This window comes from Denticeps clupeoides, unplaced genomic scaffold (genome assembly GCF_900700375.1).
Source record: "Denticeps clupeoides unplaced genomic scaffold, fDenClu1.1, whole genome shotgun sequence".
Taxonomy (NCBI): domain Eukaryota; kingdom Metazoa; phylum Chordata; class Actinopteri; order Clupeiformes; family Denticipitidae; genus Denticeps; species Denticeps clupeoides.
The window spans coordinates 111,820-133,576 of NW_021629699.1; the positions used below are offsets into that span (position 1 = coordinate 111,820).

The 21,757-nt window shown below is 38.5% G+C and overlaps 1 protein-coding gene across 1 annotated transcript in view; it reads left to right on the plus strand.

The window, feature by feature from the left end:
* Nucleotides 1-17,803, plus strand: part of LOC114771958 (coiled-coil domain-containing protein 9B-like) — a 32,320-nt gene extending 14,517 nt beyond the window's left edge. Inside the window, exons 3-14 of the mRNA XM_028965165.1 lie at nucleotides 3,438-3,533; nucleotides 4,009-4,110; nucleotides 4,576-4,737; nucleotides 5,012-5,149; nucleotides 10,056-10,240; nucleotides 13,506-13,555; nucleotides 13,965-14,015; nucleotides 14,100-14,196; nucleotides 15,130-15,163; nucleotides 15,253-15,895; nucleotides 16,740-16,822; nucleotides 17,479-17,803. Of these exons, the coding sequence (XP_028820998.1) occupies nucleotides 3,438-3,533; nucleotides 4,009-4,110; nucleotides 4,576-4,737; nucleotides 5,012-5,149; nucleotides 10,056-10,240; nucleotides 13,506-13,555; nucleotides 13,965-14,015; nucleotides 14,100-14,196; nucleotides 15,130-15,163; nucleotides 15,253-15,895; nucleotides 16,740-16,822; nucleotides 17,479-17,505 (1,668 nt within the window). The 3' untranslated portion in view covers nucleotides 17,506-17,803. The remainder of the gene's footprint in view (nucleotides 1-3,437; nucleotides 3,534-4,008; nucleotides 4,111-4,575; nucleotides 4,738-5,011; nucleotides 5,150-10,055; nucleotides 10,241-13,505; nucleotides 13,556-13,964; nucleotides 14,016-14,099; nucleotides 14,197-15,129; nucleotides 15,164-15,252; nucleotides 15,896-16,739; nucleotides 16,823-17,478) is intronic.
* Nucleotides 17,804-21,757: the final 3,954 nt, after the last annotated feature.

Sequence of the window (21,757 nt, forward strand, 5' to 3'; positions counted from 1 at the left end):
TTCTTTCCATCCAGAATAACTCGAAGGGCAGTGAGCTTCAACAAGACATGGTGTTTGAAATAAATGGTTTGTTCTTCCGTTTGGGCATTTAAAATGGAATCTGGGAAACATTTTGGTATTCAATATCAACAAGGAAAAAAAATTAAAACAAAGTGTGTTTGCAGTAATGTTTTTTTCAACATGTCCTGAACCCAGAAGCATATTCAGTGAAGAAGACTGGTTATCTGTTCAGATATTTAACGGCCTGTAGCAGTTATGACATCTCTGTAATTTCTTAGCATTTTATTTTTTTTGTATTGGACAAATTGAGACAAAAATATTATACTTGGTCATCTGTTTTATGAGGAATATTATTGTTCAGTGTTAATGTTAGAGAGAGAACACAAGCAAAAGAGAGAGAGAGAGAGAGAGAGAGAGAGAGAGCATTCCACAGGTATATCCTTAAATATTTGAGTTTAGTTTCATTGACTGAAATAGGGTGTACTAGATTTTTGAGTTTAGTCAATTAATTTCAAGTCTTTGATAATTGTCTGTAACTACAAATCATATCTGATTGCCATCTTATATGATTGCATCATATTTGCAGGGTTCTTATGGTCATTAAACCTTGGAAAGGTCAAGAGAATATTCCAGGTCTTGAAAAGGTTTGGAATATGAAAAAACATGGAATGATCATTGAAATTTGACTGACACATGATTGTACTACAAAGTTTAGTTCCCATAAGATGGCATGACAAATGTTTTTTACACGTTTACAACTACATCATGTAAAACTAGAACAGGTCTATAGTATCTTGGCTAGCTTTATGTTGTGAATCACATCACATACATCGCATCGCATCACATTGCTTTCATATTCCAGCAACTCCATAGCTGCGTGTCTTCTTTTAACAGTCATGTAAATTACAGCTGATTATCTATGTTGGAACATGATTGTCTGTCATAACTGATCTGTTTGTTGCAACATTACTATTTAAATTCATAGGTATGTAACCCTGAGTAAAGTGTTGCAAATTAAATTCTCTCTAATGACCCTGTATCTAAGTTTATGCGTGTGTGCGTGTTTGCGTGTGTGTGCATGCGTGTGTGTGTGGCCAAGTGTTTCTTAATACTGTAGTGCTGACTGCAGGATTTTTGGGATGCTGTTCTCACATTGCTGTAGGTTAGATGACTCCTGTTATAGTTTGAACATCTGAGTGAATTTGCAGTGTTTGTACTGCATTTAAGTTTGCTTTGAAATATTCATTTCAAATATATACTTTATTTTGGATTGCTTTTTTGGATAAGCTTGTTGCATTAGTGTAGTGCTTTGCTGCAAACAGCTGTAGAGAAGAAATGGGTAGATACTTTTGTACTACCTAGAATTCATCTAATCAGAAACAACACACCATATATGTGAACAGTTTAAAAGGGAGGAGCCAGCTCTCATGCACTTTACTTCCTCATTCTAGATTAATTAAACCTGCACATGACAATATTTCACATGCTCAAACATCCTTAAAGATCTTGTTACTTGTATAATATATTTATATTTGTTTATTTAAATCCTCACGGCACCTTACACTAGTGAACACAGCCCATGTTATGCTTATTAGTAATTAGTTATTAGTGCAGTAAATGTCACATGATTTGCCATCCAGATTAATCATGCTTAGTGCATAATTAAATGAATGAATCACAACTCATTCAGGATAAATTAGTCTGTATATTTATTTTATGTCTTTGTCCAGTACTGCATAATATGTAGCTCTCATACTCGGAGGGAAAGTTGTGCATTGGATGTTTTGTGCACCACAACGGTTACCCATCTAAATACCTCATTTTTATGTTCAGTCTTAGTGTTATACGTTAGTGTTATTCAGTGGGTACAGAAAATATTCAGACCCTTTGCTGTGACACTCAGGTGCTGTCAGATATCTTCTGATCATCCTTGAGATGGTTCTACACCTTTATTTGAGACCAGCTTAGTTGGATTATACTGATTGGACTTGATTAGGAAAGCCACACCCCTGCCTATATAAGTCATTACAGGTCATAATGCATGTCAGAGCAAATGGAAATCATGAGTTCAAAGGAACTGCGTGAAGAGCTCAGAGGCAGAAATGTGACAAGGCACAGATCTGGTCTAGGTTACTTTCTGCTGCACTTAAGGTTCCTAAGAGCACAGTGGCTTCCATAATCCTTAAATGGAAGACCTTTGGGACAATTAGAACCCTTCCTAGAGCTGGCCATCTGGCCAAACTGAGCTATTGGGGGAGAAGAGCCTTGGGGAGAGAGTTAACGAAGAGCCCAGAGATGCAGTCGGGAGATGGGAGAAAGTTGTAGAAAGTCAACCATCACTGCAGCCCTCCACCAGTCTGGGCTTTATGGCAGTGGCCCGACCGAAGCCTCTCCTCAGTGCAAGACACATGAAAGCCTGCATGGAGGTTACAAAATCTTGGGATTCCCAAGATGGTGAGAAATAAGATTCTCAGGTCTGATGAGACCAAGATAGAGCCTTTTGGCCTTAATTCGAAGCGGTATATGTGGAGAAAACCAGACACTGCTCATCACCTGTCCAATACACTCCTAACAGTGAAGCATGGTGGTGGCAGCATCATGCTCTGGGGAGTTTTTGCAGGGATATCCTGGATTAAATCCTTCCCCATAGTGCTCAGGACCTCAGGCTGGGCCAAAGGTTTACATTCCAACAAGCACACTTAAACAACAAATGAGTGGCTTTACAACAACTCCATACCTTAAACCAATTGAGCATCTCTGAGACTTAAAAATGGCTGTCCACCAATGTTTACTATCCAACCTGCCAGAAATGGAGAGGATCTGCAAGGAGAAATGGCAGAAGATCCCCAAATCCAGGTGTGAATCCAGGTGATCTAATGGCTGCATTAGATCAAAAGACTGCTTCTACTAAATACTGAGCAAAGTGTCTGAATACTTAGGACCATGTGATATTTCAGTTTTTCTTTGTCAATAAATCTGCAAAAATGTCAACAATTCAGTATTTTTCTGTCAATATGGGGTGCGACATGTACATTAATGAGGAAAAAATGTGCCTAAATTATTTTTTTTCAGATGGCTGCAATATAACAAAGACTGAAATTTAAGGGGGTCTGAATACTTTCCTCACCTACTGTATATGAAAACAGTATGTTCTCTAGTTCATAAAGTGGTAAGCATAGACAGCAATCAACTGTGGTATTGTAAGAAGTGGTATGAGCACTAAAAACATTTAGCTTGTTAGACATATTCTTTGGAGTCAGACACATTTAATTCGCCAGATATGCCACTATACTTACAGAAGTTCAAATAATGCAGTGATGGTTTTTTTGCCATCTTGCAGGTTTGTATATTTTGTGTTTATGTTTTTAAGCCTTATGTGGATTAAACACAATTTAGCAATTTAGTAGAATTCTGACAGTTGTTGTGTTGTTGTTTAGGTGTCCACAGACATGATGAAGCAGAAAGATGAAGCATTGGATAAAAAGATTGAAGCTCTGCGCAAGAAAAATGAAGCCCTCATGAAGAGATACCAGGTCAGAATTTCCAGACTTTCATCCTTTCTGTATAATTTTTTTTTTATGTTAGTTCATAGATTCTATTATTATTGAACTAATTTATGGCCAGTTATAGGGTGTGCAGTGTTTCCTAATTTTGAATTTGATATTTCAGGGAAAATTGCTTGTCAACAACAGATATTGAGTAACCTATTTCTCATTTAACTATATTCCATTAAGCACATTCAGCAGTTATCTAGGAATGTTGTGATGGTCACTTTATTAAGTAATTTCTATGTTGCAAGGCTTAAACAAAACATCAGTATGTTTTGCTTTATTGTAACTGGGATGTCAAAACTTGCTGTGTTCTTTTTCCAATTTGATAGCTGTAAAATGTGTACAAAATACCTATTATTGGTTCTTTTTTAAAATGATATTGGGATTTGGTTATACCCATTTCACTTCACACAATGTGTTGAGAAATGCACAAAGATGCTTTATTGTGTTTCTGCAGGAAGTGGAAGAAGACAAGATGAAGGCAGAGCAGGAAGGAATGGCTCTTCAGAGTCGTAAGGGCCACACAGAAGATCTGTCAGTTACAAACAAGTCCACTAATGTAGGTGTCGGTGTAATTATTACTTATTAAGGAAATTAATGTACAATTTATTATTTCCTTCTGTCAGTGTAATGCAGTAATTTAGTTGTGATCAACCAGTACGTCTGTCACGTTTATGATTGGGATTTGTATTACTCAGTTTTATCCCAGAAAATCTTTATTTTGTCTTGAAGAACAGAACCTGATTTTTCTACTTTTATTGGTTCCCGTTCCTTATCAAAAAATAGGAGCTTGAGAGTAGGACAAACTCTTTCTGAATTAATATTGGCTATCATGACAATTTTGCTCCATCCCAATATTAAAAGATACAAATATTCTTATTGCCGCAAACCCTGATTACAATGTTTCATAATGAATAAACCTAAATCCAATTTACTAAATGGCAAAGCTGCAAACCAATACAGCCATGTTCAATACATGGGTTTTGATAATGTGCTTTTTGTTTTACTGTATTCACACCTTTAGCTGGACCTGCGTGTTGTGATGAAGCATGCTGACCCAGGGGTTTTGCCCAGGGACAGGAGCCCCAGAGAGGTGACAGAACCTGCAAAAGTAGTACCCTGCCAGTTTGCTGTTGGCAGGGGCAAGAGACGGCAGCTTTTTGTCACTATGGTGGGAAACAACAAGGTAAAGTAAAGTGATTGCATTGAAGAAGGGTAACTTATTGTTAATGCTTAATTGTTAGCCAGACTGAGAAAAAATGTTTTGCCCTGAAAGTATGAATTTCACACTGCGGGCTCTGTTATTTATACAAAGTGAGGTGAACCCGCCTCCCTTTTATTTATTAATTTTTTAAAAATAATAATTAAAATGGTTTCAATAATTGTGAAGGACACCCATTTGCATTCATATTGAAACACACAAATTTACACACAACTGTTTTTTCATGTTGTGATCTTAGGGTAAGAGGCTAGTGAGTGAAAAGCTTGAACCTTGCCTCCCACACTCTGAAGGGAGGAGTCTGAAAACTGCTGAAGATGAGAGGGAGGGTGGGGTGGAATTGTTCCAGAGAGGAAAACACAGTGGCCCTGGGTCACAGGTACTTTCTTGAAGTTTTTCCATCATCTGCAGTTTTCTGTCATGGTCGCTCTAAGTTCCCACAGTTGTAAGCATTAATAGTAAGTAGTTACCTGGGAAAGTAACATTAACATTAAATGTTCATTAACATTAAATGTAACATTAAATGTTCAAGAATGTCAAATATGTGCATGTGGTGTCTCTGTCTCCTCCTTTGTTAGTGGAGCTCACGTTAGCCGAACCTGGGTTTGGCTGCTATCAACTTTGTTGGCCACTAGTTTTGATGGAGCTTTTGAGGAGGTGGGAAGTCTGACTTGACTCTCCATTGCCGTGTCTCTCCTGCACTGTGTGTTTATAACGCAACCTTAGCCAATCATCATCACTTATGCGTTTGTCCCCCTCCTCCCCTCACTTCTCACCAAAGAAAAAAATGCTTTGCTGCGCTTCACTTCTTTGTCCCCACGAGTAAGAAATTTCTGAATCTCATGGAATTTTAGTAAAGGCATTTCCAGATGGGGAATTTAATCATTTGGGTACCAAGTCAGGGAATTATCAGGGAATTTTGTTAATAGCATATAGTGCAGCATTTGCAGAATTTAAGGACTGGCTCACCCAAAGTGATAAAATGTAGAGGATGTCAGAGATTGAGTTGAGATTTTTGTATGTTCAGTTCAACACACCAAGCACACCGGGCTATTCTGGTCAGGGAAGTCATGGAAGTTCAGGACTTTTAAGTCTGATTTAGAGTGGAGGGCCATGTCTTATTTTAAGATGTGATGATTTACAATTTGGAGTTCTCAGTAAAATTAGAGAGCTGTATTTAGTGATAATAGTATATTTAAACTTGAGCAAGAACAATGTCCTGGGCCTAATTTCGATGCAAAATGACTGTGGCAAATGTGGCAAAGTTTTTATTGTGTTTAAACAAAAACATAATTAATATATTCTACTATCCTAAAACAACATGCATGTTATGGATGTTATGTATCAGATACTGAGATTTATCCAGAAGCAGTCAGATATTACTACTACTACTTGTCTACACATTAATACAAACCAGTTTTAAGAAACACTTTTTGTTTGTGTCGCAACCTAGATGAAAGGCACCCTTAGCATTTGCCTGTACTGCCTATTTCACGGGCCAGCCTTTTACATTACATTTACATTTAAGGCGTTTGGCAGACATCCTTATCCAGAGCGACTTACAACGTGCTTTCATGTTACCATTGATGAAGTGATCGGTTCTGGTTCATTAGGACCCCCAACTATGAATACAATCTTTTTATTCACTCTGTAGTAGTTTCTATACAAAAGACAAAAAGAAGGTTACACATTAACCTTCAAGTAACCTACAAGTAATCCAGTCATGAGATTACTAAGGACTGATTCAGTAGCTGGGTGGCCTGTGTTGACAAATAAGGATGGATTTGTCTGATATTGTAGAGAAGGAATCTACATGAGCGGGGAGGATTGCTGATGTGAGTCGAGAAGGAGAGTTGGTTGTCCAAGGTTGAAGCTGTTGTAGAAGGAGAGTGCTGTGAGTTGTCCAGGTAAATAGCAAGATCCTGATGTGGTGAAGAATCTGCTGGAATGAATATTAGTTCAGTTTTTGTGGGATTGAGTTTGAGGTGATGGGCTGCCATCCAAGATGAGATGTGAATTAGAAATCAGTTAGCAGAGATTTTGGAAGCAGCATTTAGATCAGAGGGAGGATAAGAGAAGATGAGTCGTATGTCATCGCATAGCAGTGGTAGGATAATCCATGCGAGGAAATGACCTCACCAAGTGATCTCGTGTAGAGGGAGAAAAGGAGAGGACCTAGCACTGAACCTTGAGGGACACCAGTTGAGAGTCTTTGTGAGGTAGAGGTGGATCCTTTCCAAGTCACTTGGTAAGATCGCTCATCAAGGTAGGAAGCAAACCACTGCCATGCTTAGCCCTGCATTCCAAGCCTCTTCAGGATAGACAAGAGAGTCTTGTGGTTAACGGTGCCAAATGCTGCAGAGAGGTCAAGGAGAATAAGAACCAATGACAGCTTTGCCAATCTGGCCGCATGTAGCTGCTAGGAAACAGCCAAAAGGGCAGTCTCAGTAGAATGAGCTGTTCTGAAACCAGACTGGTTAGGATCAGGGTAAAAGGATCCAGGTACTGGGGTAAAACAATTACTCAATAGACCTATGCATTGATTGATAAAATAATACAAGGGATCGAACCGGGGGGTGTTTGTTTTAGAAGGTGGATGTTTTTGACTTTTTTTTTTTTTTATTTCAGAGGCGATTGTATCTCTCCTCATCCCCCCTCAGGTCGAGTACTGAGCATACCAGTTTACCCTAGCAGTGTGCCAATTTTACTTATAAGATCATAATAAAGTGGGGAAAAGGTTAATCTAAAGATGTATCTTTTCAGCCTGATGTTTCTGTAAAGGACGATATAAATTAAAGTTTTCCATTATTAATTGCAACAACCAATTTTAATATAGTAACCGATCACTGTCATGTCAGTAACATTTCATCCCCAGTCATCAATGCAGTATTGTTATTCATGTTCTAGTTAGCATTATGATCCATGTAGAATTTCATTAGTCCGATTCTGAATCTCATTTGAATATGAATGCTTCACAGACCAACCTGGCTGCCAAATGCCTTGTGAGGCAGATTTATGTGTAGTTTATGTGTGTTATGTTGTGTATGTGTTTTCTTTTTCTAATTCACTGTCTTTTTCTCTTCTTTATTATTCTTTCCTTATTATTCCTTCCAACAGTTGTCCTTTGTAGTCATGAATGAACTGGTTATAGTGGTTTGTGCATGTGCAATAAATCCTGCAGTTGTAGCCTGTGGCAGTAGGTGTGCTTGTCATGGCATACAAAGCTCCCTGGAACTCTTTCAGTACATTGCACTATTAGTTTAACATAGGATTAAATACAGGTATTCAGGTATATCTTCCAGGTTAACCCAGCAGTAACTAGATGATTTAAAAGGATCAGTGATTTCCTGTCTGGATTCCTGAGCATTACTAGAGGATCTTTTTTGTCCGCCAGGGGGCAGCGTGACTTCTCTGTTTTAAAAACGCTTGGCCTGTCATCTGCCTCCCACGCAGCACAGCAGCTTAAGGGCATGCTGTAATGGAGTATTGGTGTCACCTGGCTTTTGCATAGGTTTTGTATAACCAGACAGGAAATTGCTACAGCATAGGTTGCTAGAGCTTTTCATTTAATGTAGAAATCATATGAAAGAAATTATCTGGGAATGCTGAATGTGTAATTAATTGATAAATAAATGATTTTGCTAAATTTATTTGATTTTGTACTCAGTATTCTTTGTATAAGATAGAATTGTGTGCAAAGCCTTCGATGTCTCTGTCAGTGAATGGGAGCGGGCTGGTTTTGAATGCTGAGTCTGTGATTAGTGTGTGTGCGTCATGTATTAAATGTCTCTCTAGTACTGTGTTTTGGCACAAGTGATGATAAACATGGTGAACACCCCAGGACAAAATGTAAGAGAACAATGCTCAGACAGGCAAAAGAGAGGGCAGCTTTTTTCTCTCCACTATTATTCTTCTTTTTTTTTTTTAACCTTTGCAAGAGCATGTTACGCAATCTACATCACCCTCCCTGTTTTTTCAATTTAATTTGAAGGATTGCGTAAGGGCAGTGATTTTTTCTTTTTGCATTATCCCAGCAGCATCTTGGGTGAACCTGATGCAAACAATGTGTCTTCTCAAGAGGTTTAATGCATTTTTGTATCCTCTGCTCTGTTGAAGGTGTGTTTCACCTTTGAAGTTATTTAAATACAAAACTGGTGAAAAAGTTCACATAAACATTTTCTTTTGCAGCTGTGATATGAATGCATGTTTGAATATTTTAAGTTATACTTTCATGGGTAATACATGGGTACACATGGGTAATTAATGTGCTTGGACATGCCCTTAAGCATGCAGGTTAGTGTGTTTGTGTGTATCACACATCACTTCTCCATATAAGGATGAAAGAAGTAGGCTCAATTACATAGGTTTTCATTTATCGCTGCATGGTATGTGTTTTATAGATGCATAGAGCTTTTTCAGTGTTTAATTTCTATAATTTTTCTGTCAAGTGATACATTTTGAAAATGGATGCTGATGCTGTGGCTCGGTCTAACTTTTAAGGCCCAATTAAAGCTCTAATCTGTGGCTACATCTACTTTTTCTATCTGACCAGTCCAGGCTACTAACCTCTCTGTCTGACTGCATCATGCGCATTTTCAAATGTACAGGAATATCTGGATCACCGCCTATCAGAGTCAGGCCCCGGCGTTCATGTTTTTTCATTGGTTTAGAATACGATAAGGGCTTTCAGATTTACGAAAATGCTTCTTTTCCAATGATTTACTATGATTGATGACAGACTACCACCTTGTATGAGTGCAGTTGTGTGTGTGTTTGTGTGTGTGTGTGTGTGTGAAGTAATGCTCACTCACTAAGTGAGCATTTAGATTTTTAACTAGCGTTCTGCTGTAGCATTGGTATTGCGCAGCTCTGGTACACTGGATCTGCTTTGGACTCGCTGTACAGAATTTATTTTCTTTAAACTCATGACACGATCCACACGATCCTGGACACCTGCACTTTTCTGAGTCCTCTGTCTTCCACCTGCTTCTCACTTTCACATCATATGCCTTGTTAAGCAGTAGGCAGACATAAAAGGCGCCCAGGGTGCAGTGTGGTGGGACGGTACCTTGGTGGTGGAGGTTATGGTTTGGGCAGAAGACTGTACTATATGTGATTGAAATGGGTGGTGGTGAATTAAGGTTGAGTTTAAAATACCCCCATCCATCTAATCCAAATGTGCACTGGAATCAAGATGACAACACTATTGTTGATTTGACTGGATGGAATGCACAACAGAATAATTTTTGGTACTAATATTCTCTTCTATCAACCACAATTCCCAGAATGCAGAGTGGCCAGAAACCCAGGATCAGCCTGACCTGTCCATCCCCACATCCAGGGAGGAGCAGCTTGAATATTTACGCTGGAAAAAGGAGCGTGAGGAAATTGACCGTGAACGTGTTGCCCGACATAAAAATTCCAAGGGCCAGTGGCGCAGGGCCTGGGACATGGATAAGCCACAGCTTGCGTAAGCTGCTTGTTTTTGTTGCATTTTGGGAATTGGTGGGGTTTATTCATTGTTCTTTGCCTGTTGCATTGTTGCAAACACAAGTTAAAAAAATACCTAAAAATATATAGTATGAAAATGAAAGACTTGGTAAAAATTAAAACTGCTTGCATAAACTGCTTGTTTTTGTTGCATTTTGGGAGCTGGTGGGGCATTCTTCTTTGCCTGTTTCATTTCAATAAAACATCTTTAAAATATAACTCATCATTTAAAAATTATGCTTTGTGCTTGTATGCAGCTTCTGCTAACATGCTAATTTGAGTTTTATAGTAAAACACATCTGTAGTTACTAACAGATTCTTATTAACGTATTAACACTCATGTAAGAACACAGCTGCATGGCATAATGCATTTATTATTGAAATGGTAAATTCTGCGCATCTTAACAAGGTTAGTCTTGTAAAGCAAATAAATAAATCAATATTTCTGGATTCAGTAGTGGTACCCATGGCTTTCTCCCTTTACGGTGCTGTAGATTGCTCCCCTTTTGTCTCCCGGCCAAAGTGAAATTATAATTTCTCAATTGTGTCACACACAATGCAGAGATGGTACCTCAGAGAGCACCTTGATGGTTTTTAGATTTAACCCCCCACAAATTGTAAAATTGCAGCCTCACCTAAATAAAGGACAAATCCTGCAGCACCAAATATGGCAACTATATAAGCAAAACTTATATAACTTAGGCAATCTTAACTGAGGAGTTTATCTATTAGATTATATATCAGTGATACATGCATATTATACGCTTTTTTTCTCCTTAATTTTCTACTTGCCTAAGCTTTATTATCTGATTGATTGCCCCGCACTTTGCCAAAGAACAAACATTCAATAGGTGTAACTACACCATGTTAAATATAAAGTATACTTTAAAAAATATATAAATATACTTTAAAGACTGCCTCTCACCTCACATGAAAAGGCATTCATCCAACACCTCCTAATTCTAAATTACAAATGTCAAATCAGATGACACTCAGAACAATCAAAATTAATATTTAGAGATTAGGAGTGAGGTCAAACATTCACCTGAAAGTTAAGTATAGAGCATAAGTGCCCCACAGACACACAAATCATGTTACTATTGTGAACATTAGCTTTATCGTGTCAATTTGAACATAGTTCTGTGCATTCACAGATGTCTCCTAAAGACACACATTTATACAGCACAAGTACTTCCACAGTCTTTTAGACCTTACAACCTGTGAATAATCCACAAAAACACAAAATTGTTGTGATCTTATAGAATACATAATGGAAAAAAAAAATGTGCACTGTTCATTTCTGGTGATTTATATTATTTTTTTTATTGCTGTGATGTAGAAAAAGATGCACTATGGGCACCTTACACCAGTGCCTGTACTGGTAATGTATCATATCTTGGGAGGATGCTGTAAGCAGCAAAAGATCAGTTTAAAACAAAGAAACTTTCAGAATTATGCCCCAAGGAGGCCACACTGGTAGATCAATTATAATTTACATTTTACGTTCTTTAATCCACTGTTCACTTATCCCTGAAAAATTATAAAACATATACTTTACACTGGATTTACTGCACATTTAAAGTTTACCTAAAATTATGTACAATCACACAGAAATGTGGTTTAAAAAGAAAACTAATGCAGGTCATATATTCATAACGTATATAGTGCTTTGTAAATAGCCTGTCATAACCTGCATTAACTTTTTCAAAATTAGAGTTACTGTAGCTCTTCTGATGGCCTGGATGGCCTGAACTCCCAACGTGCATCGATGAGCTTTGAACACTATTGTCCCTGTCGCTGGTTTGCTTGTCGCTGGAAGTGCTTGCTCAAATTGTTATGGTTTCAAAAATCCACTTCAAGGACAAATTTGAACTTCCTGCTTAATACATCACATCCACTGCCATTGCATCAAGATCATTTTATCCACTTAATACTTCATAATTTTATGGCTGATAAGTGTTTGCCTGAAACGCACTTTGAATAAGTGGTGTTTGGCAGCCTTCAGAAAAACATTTGTATCTCGACAGAAAGCTGCAAGGGAATAGACTATTCTGTGTGGGATACTTACAATTCCATGCTGACCTTATGTGTGACATCTTCATTTCCTGTTTGCAGGGAGGGGCCAGTCTTACATATTTCACTCTCATTGCAGACCTAAAAAAAAAATTTGTCACTTCTTAACTCACATTTGATTTGGCCTGAAATGTATTTGAGAGTTTAAGCATTGAAGTGAAAGAAGCAAAGTTAGTTATCTTAAATGTTAGGTCTACTGTAAAATATAAACTATGCTTCCAGAATACATTTCCTGTTATAAGGTAAACTTAACTGTGAATCAGAGAGTTGAATTCAATCAAATCTTGAAAGATACAACCCAAACTAAAATGATATATGGTAATAAGAATAGGATTAGTAGTTGGTCTTTTACATATAAACTGGAGGCTGGCAGTTTTCCCTGCATTTGATATGTCTAGAGGCACATCACTTTTCATGTTTGAGTGAACATTTTCATCCGCAAAGAACTGAGCTCTATGTTGTAGTAAGGGTAAGTGGACATATTAAATGATCCTTGAAATGTTCATATCACTGCTTACACCCATGCATCCTGTCAAGTAGTACAGGATGTTTTTTTTTTAAGTACTTCTTAATGAGCTTTAGCCTTCTGTTCAATAAAATTCCCCATATAAGAGACATGGAGACTTCTAAAGAGCTGAAAACAGGAGAGGCTATTTTTAGTGTATGTATGTGCGTGTGTGTCTGTTGGAATGCCTTGCCTTATTAGGGAGGGTTTGAACACACAAGAGAGTGAGTGTGAGAGGAAACGATTGACTTAGGGACCTGGCATTCTCAGTGTTCTGAAGCTACAGTGTGTTATCAGACCATGTTTACAAAAGCCTTTCAATAAACAAGGCTTGTACTAACCACAGAAGCCACCATAAGCTAGGGTTAGCAGATGAAGGACATACTGCTCTACTGGGGTTTCCAGCTGAGATGAGCCTGGTTACAAAGCACTGGGGCCTAAGCCTCCCTGCATTCATGTAAATTAACTTGACAATGTGCTGCTTTTAATGCTCAGTAGGCCTTTTATTCACTGTTTTGATGAGCGTGGCATGAGTGTCCTTTTTTTTTTTTTTTTTTTTTTTTTTTCCCTCCTCCTCCTGAGCCCATCATTACTTGTTCAACAGATTTGTAAGATGTGTTTTACTTGTGCATGCCTGTTTTAGTTTTTGATCAAACTGCCTGTGTAGGTCTTCAGAAAAAAAAACCCAAGAAGAAACAGGAAGGACCCAAAATAAAGGTAAGTGAAATGCTTATGTGCATTAATATTCCATGCATGAAATGAATAACATTTTATTGTTCTTTATTACATGATGACTGTCATCCAACATTTAACACAAATTCATTTTATTAATGATACTAACCTGCTACCTCAAAGATTTAGTTTGCTTGAATGATATCAACATTGTCGATACATCATCAGCCAATTGATACTACTGCAGTGCTGTGTTATTCTCACTGTATGAAGTTTCCTTTATATTATGATGAATTGTGCAAAAACATTGTTTTTGTGATTTTAAAGAGCATTGACCTGAAATCAGGCTTTTTAGGCTGTAACAATTCCTGGAAACACATGAAAATAATTAGATGAGTAGTTTATGGAGGGTACATAATTGTCCTACACATGGTTTTATACCTGTCTGTTTTAGGAGGAGGAGGATCAAGAAAATGCCATTTAAACCCAGTGGACGAACCACGGGGTACAGTGAATTCACATCACGTTTATTTCCTCATGAATTCATCCTTTTTGCACTTTCACATCCCTACTAATCATATTTATTTAGGCAACCAATCCAAGAGCAGGGACAAGAGATCTAGGAACGTTGCAGTTGTGGGCAGCAAAGCCAAGGGCAAGGACCGCCTGACCGGGAGAGCTCGAAGGTGTGTAACGTCCTGACAGGTTTTTTTATTATTATTATTTATTTTATTTTTTTACTGAAAGGTTCTAAGCTTGATCTGCTGAAGTACTTTCCAAATGTCCAGAAACAGTACAGTTGCTGGAACTTTCCTTTACACCACTGTGCATGGACTCAGAACTGTGCAAAATATTTTTTTGGTTGTCATATATAAGTAAAAGCATGTAATGTAAAATAATTTGACACAGAAGTTTTCAGCTTTTTGTGGTAAGGAATGCACACTCCAATATTGTGTTCCACATTGGAGTGTCTCTTTGTTTCTGGCCAGTGTCACATTTTTGGCCAGGATCTGATAATGATGATGCATGAGACAAACTACTCAGTAAAGTCTTGTCCAACATGTCCCAAAAGAATCTCAGTGGGACTAAGGTCAACACACTGCGGTATTCAGTGCGAAAATAATGGAGACGTCCCTGAATCACACTTAGACATTGTGGAAATTCCCTTACCAGCATAATAAAACATGTGGTTGTATGTTTACAAAACATTTTACCAAATGTTAGTAATAATTTACACCTAATATCATTAAAGAATTTCTGGCCACATTTATCTGACCAGAATTTCATGTGTTGGACTGTTTGCAACCCACTAAAGCGATTTTTGCTGTTTCTTTCACTTGATTAAGGACGATCATTTATTCCTTCTGAAACCAGTAGTATTTTTCTATGACTGGTTGTTTAAAACATGAGCTGTTACTAACTGCACTAGTTCCTGTTACTAGCTGAAATTATTATTCATATTAATCACTGTATTACCATTCCAGACCTTGGCCTGTAACTGTTTGCTTATTTAAATCTAAACAGTGACTTTTCTTTTAGACTATTAGTATATTTCATGTCCAGCAATATGTTATGATCAAGTTAAAAGCAAACAGCGGAATATTTCCTTTTATTTTTAGATGGGACACTCATGAAAACTCTAGCCATGTTCAGGTAAGAGCCTGTTTAATTTCGACTTTCAAAAATAACATGAAATCAACCTGTATTCACAAATAATTGGTTTACCACACTCTGACCCACAGACCTCAGACTCCAGTTTGGAGGCGTTTTTACAGGAGCTGGATGCTCTGGGTTATCCTGAGTATGAGAATCATAGCAGCAACAGAGGTGATGCTGCATTGTCTGCAGAGGTACCAACAGGTGCAGACAGACCTACTGCCGAATTTTGTAAAGCTGAGGGTCTTAAAGAACCAGCAACTCTGGAAACCATCAGTGCTGATGGTTCACTGCTACTTGATGGTGACTGCATGAGTAAGGAACAGGCAAAGACAGAGGCTTCATCCCCTAAAGGAACTGAAAAAAGGGTGCGGTTTTCTGAGGAGCTCATCCAAGGCAGCAACGACAAAACCCCAAACTTTAGCATGGAAGCCAGGGGGAGCTCATTGAAAGATGCCTCATTGTGTAAAACTGTTGGGAGGGACAAAGTGCCTGAGACCCTGTCAGGAAGCCAGGACCAGGAGGTGCCTGAGAGCCCAGAAAAGAAGCTGGATGAAGATGAAGAGGATCTGATTCCTTTATCTGCTTTTGAGACCGATTTGGACAATGTCCTGAGTCCAGAAAGCAGATCAGAAATTAATGTGAAAGCCTCAGCCTCCTCAGACAACACACCAGCCTGGGATCAGGCACTTGGAAAGAACGGCACAAGCAGGTGCACCGGAATCTCAGGTGTGTAGTTAAACATCTTCTGAAGGGACATTCTGCATTTTTGTCCTGTCATGAACTGCTTGCTTGGTATTTTTGGATGGTGGATGATTTTGGGTAATATCTGGACAGCAGTTGTCTTTTTGGAGTAATTTGTGCACTGCTGCGACTACACCTTTAAAATGTGCAGATACGAATATTTTTAAGGTTAACAAGGTATGTGTAGCTGTGGTTTTCATCACAGAAGCATCTAAAATAGTGATCACAGGTTAAGGTTATTTTACACTGTTCAATATTAGAACGTTGATTATAGAAATGTTTTCAGTGCTTATATCGTACCACTTTTTAATGAAGTACTTTTAATAATATTTAAAGCATTACAGCATTTTATTAAATAATACAGCAGAAAGACCAAGGATGTTTCTAAGCACCTCCTGAACTGAAGGCAAACAGGCACAGCTTTACCTTAAAGGACAATTATCTGTTCTAGTTCACCAGAATTCTACAATTATTTTTTTCCTGGAATAGGGATGTCAAAAGTTGTCAATGTCTTGGTTAATATTACCCACTCACATTCTCATAGAATAAATTCACTTATGACTGGCGATAAATACTGGAGAAAATAGTTTTTTAGTTTGTACAGCAACATTACGTTAACAAGTTACTTCGACTTTAATTTTACTTGCAAACTGTGGCTGGGTTTGCACAGTGAGACACTGCAGGAAATGCTACATTAAACACATAAATGTGTTTGGAATTAATAGTGTTTTTTTTTTATATTAATGTGGGCTCTTATGTCTGTCTGTTTGGTATCATTTACAGGTTGGGATTAATACATGCATTTTTTGTTTTTATGTTTCGCTCACAGAAGAGCATATTGACCCCAATCTTTCTGTGCTGGGTTTGGACACAACAGGTTCCCATTCTGACCAAACCACCTGCACTGAAAAGGTGAGATAAAAGTACAAACAAAGGGCCCTGTTTCAGTGAAGGTACAAATCAGCCATTTTAATATTTTTTTAATGATGTGGCACATACTCTTTAAAAACTCTTCTTAGGTTGAGGGATTTGAGGCCATTCCCAAGGTCTTCATCATTGATCAGGTCCTTAGCGTAGAAAATTAGTTTTTTAATGGGACCCTAACCAGGGAAAAAAGAATGCAATTCAGGGATTGTAGTGAATGTTGGCAGCTGGACCCAAAAATTCATAAACAAACATTTTCTAACCTGCTAACTCTGATGTTGTTGTATTAAGTGGTGATATATATCAATTTACATTTATATTTACAGCATTTATCAGACGCCTTTATCCAGAGCGACTTGCAATCAGTAGTTACAGGGACAGCTTAGGGTTATCCAATCCCCATATATCCAAGTAAAGCATATAAAATATATCCAACATTTTGGACATTTTTTAAAGTAAACTATTGATGCAGTGGATGCTTAAGAATGACCTTGCAGCAAGAAGTCTGCATTCATTTGCATTGCAGCTCTCCCTTGGCTGGGGTTTCCAGCATCCCAGTCACACCACTGTGAGACTTGATACCATATGACTAATCTGTGAAAAGGCCTGTTTTCTTATCTATGTTTTATGTGTGTTTATTGCAGGCACGGGAAAATGGGAAAGTCGTGTAAGACGTTTTTTTTGGTGTCATTCAACTGGGAATCATCCTGTTGTGACGAACTGAAACCAAAACAGCAAAGTTGCCTTTAGGGAAAATAATCTTTGATTTGAGAAATATTAAGTGATGTCAGCTGTTCAGATAATACTAGACCTTAATAGCATTATGAATGTCCAATCTGTTTTATTTAACAAGATTTCTTTGTAGTCCTAGAACACTGAATGTTGATATGATGGATAAGGAAGGTAAAATGAAGGTCTCTGAATGTTACTCTCAATTGATCTAAAATGAAGAAATATTATTTTGTTTACAAGCACTTTATTCTTTTTTTTTTTTTTTTTTTTTTTTTTTTTTTTTTTTAAACAGTCATTGCAGTGACTGCAGACATTGGCAATAGGATGCCTCAGAAGGTTTGGTTGGGTTGATTTTTAGTTGGAAGATTTTCTGTCTTCAGTTGTTTTGCCACCGGCCGTTTGCACATGGCTGTATATATTGCACTGTGGAATTAATACCCTGTCATATCCTTCCAAGTTATTGAAAAAGTGCACACAGAATGCACTGGCTCTAATGTATACAGAAATCCACGGATTGAATGCAATTTACACTGATTGTTCTGGAGAGAGAGAACAGCTTCTTACATCATTGTTTACCTTGTTCCGCTGTATTTTTGTGTTGCCAGAAAGTGTTAATTTCAGGAAAGAGCTTCTAGCATCTTCACAATAGCAGGTTACAGTTCTTTTGTCCTGATTTTCCTCAGTATTCTCTCAGAATTGCATGGTAACTTGTAAACTGTATCTGTTGCCTTAATGATAACACATTTTACAGTTTTTTTTTTTTAAAAACTTACAGAATGTTTGCACTGAAGGGATGAGGGGTGAGTTGTTAACATTTTTGTAGTTCTTGTTTACTGCATTATATTGAGATGTTGTGGGCTTTGAATCATCCTCATATAATGGAAAAAAGTTATTTATGTTTTTATTGTTAACTTAAAGTTATTTGTTACTTGTATTAAACAGTTCAGACTTGACACTTTGAAAGTTTTAGTGAGCAATCTGTTTTTTTCATTGTGCAGACTGATTAAACTGATTTTACAATTTCATTAATATTATTTTACCATATTTATGACTTTTAATAAAACACATTTTCATAATTATTTGTGTTTCTCTTTTAATGTTTGAATTAATCTGTATTCTGCCATGTCAAGGGTACAATTCAACACCATGGTGACCTGTTGTCAGATTAGATTTCACACACATGAAATACAATTTTATTAAACTGAAATTGAAATACACCCGCAAGGAACCTTAAACATTATCAACACCTTGCCTGTTGATGAAACATACCTCCTTTCTGAAGATTCTTAACTGACTGGGTTGTGGTTACTTCATAGCAGTCTATTGTCCCCTGCCTATATAAGTCCTTACAGCTCACAATGCATGTCAGAGCAAATGGGAATCATGAGGTCAAAGGAACTGCCTGAAGATCTCAGAGGCAGAATTGGTCAAGGTTACTAAAACCTTTCTGCTGCACTTAAGGTTCCTAAGAGCACAGTGGCCTCCACAATCCTCCACAGTGAAGCATGGCGGTGGCAGCATCATGCTGTGGGGGGTGTTTTGCAGTTGCAGGGATGCAGGGACAGAACAACTGGTTGCAAATACAGGTGTGAAAAACTTTCATAAAAAGACTCATGGCAGTATTAGATGAAAAAGCTGCTTTTTCACAAATCTGTAAAAATGTCAACAATTTCTGTCAATATGGGGTGCTGTGTGTTCATTAATGAGGAAAAAATGAACTTAAATCATTTTAGCATAAGGCTGCAATATAACAAATTGAAAAATGTAAGGGGGTCTGAATATTTTCCATACCCACTGTATGTGTTTTACAGTAAAACTATAGAAAAAAAGAGAAGTGATCCACTCATGGCACATTAGAGCGGCCATCAGGACTGGGTTATGTCCAGGCAGGATTACTGGCAGCACGGACGTGTCTGTAGCTACTGACAGCAGCACAGTCTGGTAGCGCAGCAGAGCGGTGGCGTGCTGGGTCTCAGCTGTGCTCATGAACATAAACACCTTTTTGCCGAGTACATGACCACCTTTTGATCACAGGGGAATGTCCCCTCTGTAGGGTGCAAATTGCACTGTTGAGTTCCAGATATTTTTCAGTTCAGACAGAGCATGGAGCAGCTATGGAACCTACTATGAATTGCAAGAATTTTAAAGTGTGTAATTAATAAAAAGTGTTTAATTAGGATAAGAAAAGGTTTGTGATTATAAATGGTGCTGGTTGCGCTGGGGAATGAAATGGAGGGGGGATTGTGCTGTGACATACTGACACGTTGCATTAAGTGATATCCACGAGGGATAACACTGATTAAATTTTTTTTAAGCCTCTGCGCCCAGGGGCTGTTGTCCTGGAGACACCCCGTCCCAGTTCCCCTAAACAGGCCTTTCGGATCTGTTACTCTTTTAATTACTTTTTTCCACAGACATCCTCAAGGGCAGCTGCTTTCCCCTGAAGGCTGCTCTGTTCTTCTACTGCAGTCACGTGACTGTGCTTGTTGATCTGTTGTTCTGAGGATGGTGAGGTGCTCGCACACGTAAAATTCGCTTGTCCTTGTCTAATGTTTGGGGTGGGGGGGGGGGGGGGGGGGTGACTGGTGCACTGGCTTTGAGCTGTGATGGGGTGAATGCAGAGCACAGTCCGTGGGAGGGAGTGGAGGCGAAGAGGGTGGGCTAGAGTCTTGAATTAAAATGTGGATTTGTCCTGCTGAGAGGATTTAAGTGTGTGCATGCGGAGGGGGGGATTATGTCACCCCTCTTTACACATAGTACAGGCAAACACTGCATGCATGATTGAGGGAGCGGAAGAGATTTGCAATGTTTTAACAATTGACTGTGTGTGTGTTAGACAGGGAGAGAGAATTAAAGAGCTGAGCATTTGACGGGACCCATCCTGGAACTTAAGCCTGATTTGAGGCAAGAATGACCTTTCAAGCATTTTGTTAAACATTTTCACAAGGTATTTTGTGAAGGTTGGATGCTACTGATAACATATTGCAGAGCTCTAGGTCTCCTTCACTATAAAAGTGCAGCATAAGGTCCTGCATGCAGTTGTGCATGGAGTCTAGGTAGCTGCCAGGCAAGTCTTCCTGCTGCTGCCAGGCTGCGCCTGAGCTGCTGAACGGAGGAAAATGGCGTCACGGTCTCCCTGCGCTTACTGCATTATGCACTTCGCACCTGTATCTCATGCAGAAAGTGTGAACTCACACGAGCAAACAGTTCAGGCAGACACATTCTGCAGTGTTGTGGAGTTAATTGAATCCCACCTTCCGTATTGGAATCCAAACCTGAGCATGATAAATAATTTACGTAATGTACACAAACAGTGTGCCTTTTCGTAACAAGGAACTAAACTGAGGTTGAATTACAGATGTGACCAACAGATGTTATCAAATGTGTTGAGTGAAAATGTTTCTGTAATAAAAACGATGGCAGGAAAAATCTGTGTTGCAGCAGGTTTGATTTTCTGTTGAAAATGCATTTCAGTTATCTGCCTCTAGGGGCCAAAAGTGCAGGTCAACAAGGTCATGATGCATCACATCCTTGCTGTTCCATACGTTGTATCTTTTGGGGAAGACTCCGTTTAATCTTGAGGAAACTTTCCAAGCCATTCCTACCCCCAGATGGAGGTGAATAAGTAGCCCGAACAAGAACATCTTTGCAAAAGACAGGTGGCGTGTTGAGAATGTGACAGTCCAGAATATATTAATCACTGTCTCATAATGATAATTTTGCAATTAGAAGGTTTGGAGAGTTTTAACTATACTACATCATATCACATCAAGACTTAAATAAAATGCTGTGTTCGTCCTTCAATGTTCCTTTTGCAGTGGGGTCAGTCGGCATGAATAAAAACAAGGTTTACATGACAGCAGCGTGTTCCGTGCAGTCAGAGGAGAATGTTGGCTGGAAATAGAGCAGACCCGCATTGTGTAATGCGTTTCTCCCTCCCTTTGTTTAACTTCAGAGCACTAAATCAATAATTCTCCTTTACGTGGAAGAGCAGAACACTGCAGGGTTTAAGAGTTCAGCACAAGTGACTCAGAGCCCATGATGAGCAAGGGCACCCGGTCGGTTCCTGACAGGACTGATAAGCAACGCTTTCTCTGACACTTCCCCCCAACACTCTCCACAGATTCTCATTCAGGTCTTAAATTCCGATTGCACAGGAGCAGATTTTTTCAAACACAAAGAACTGCAGCT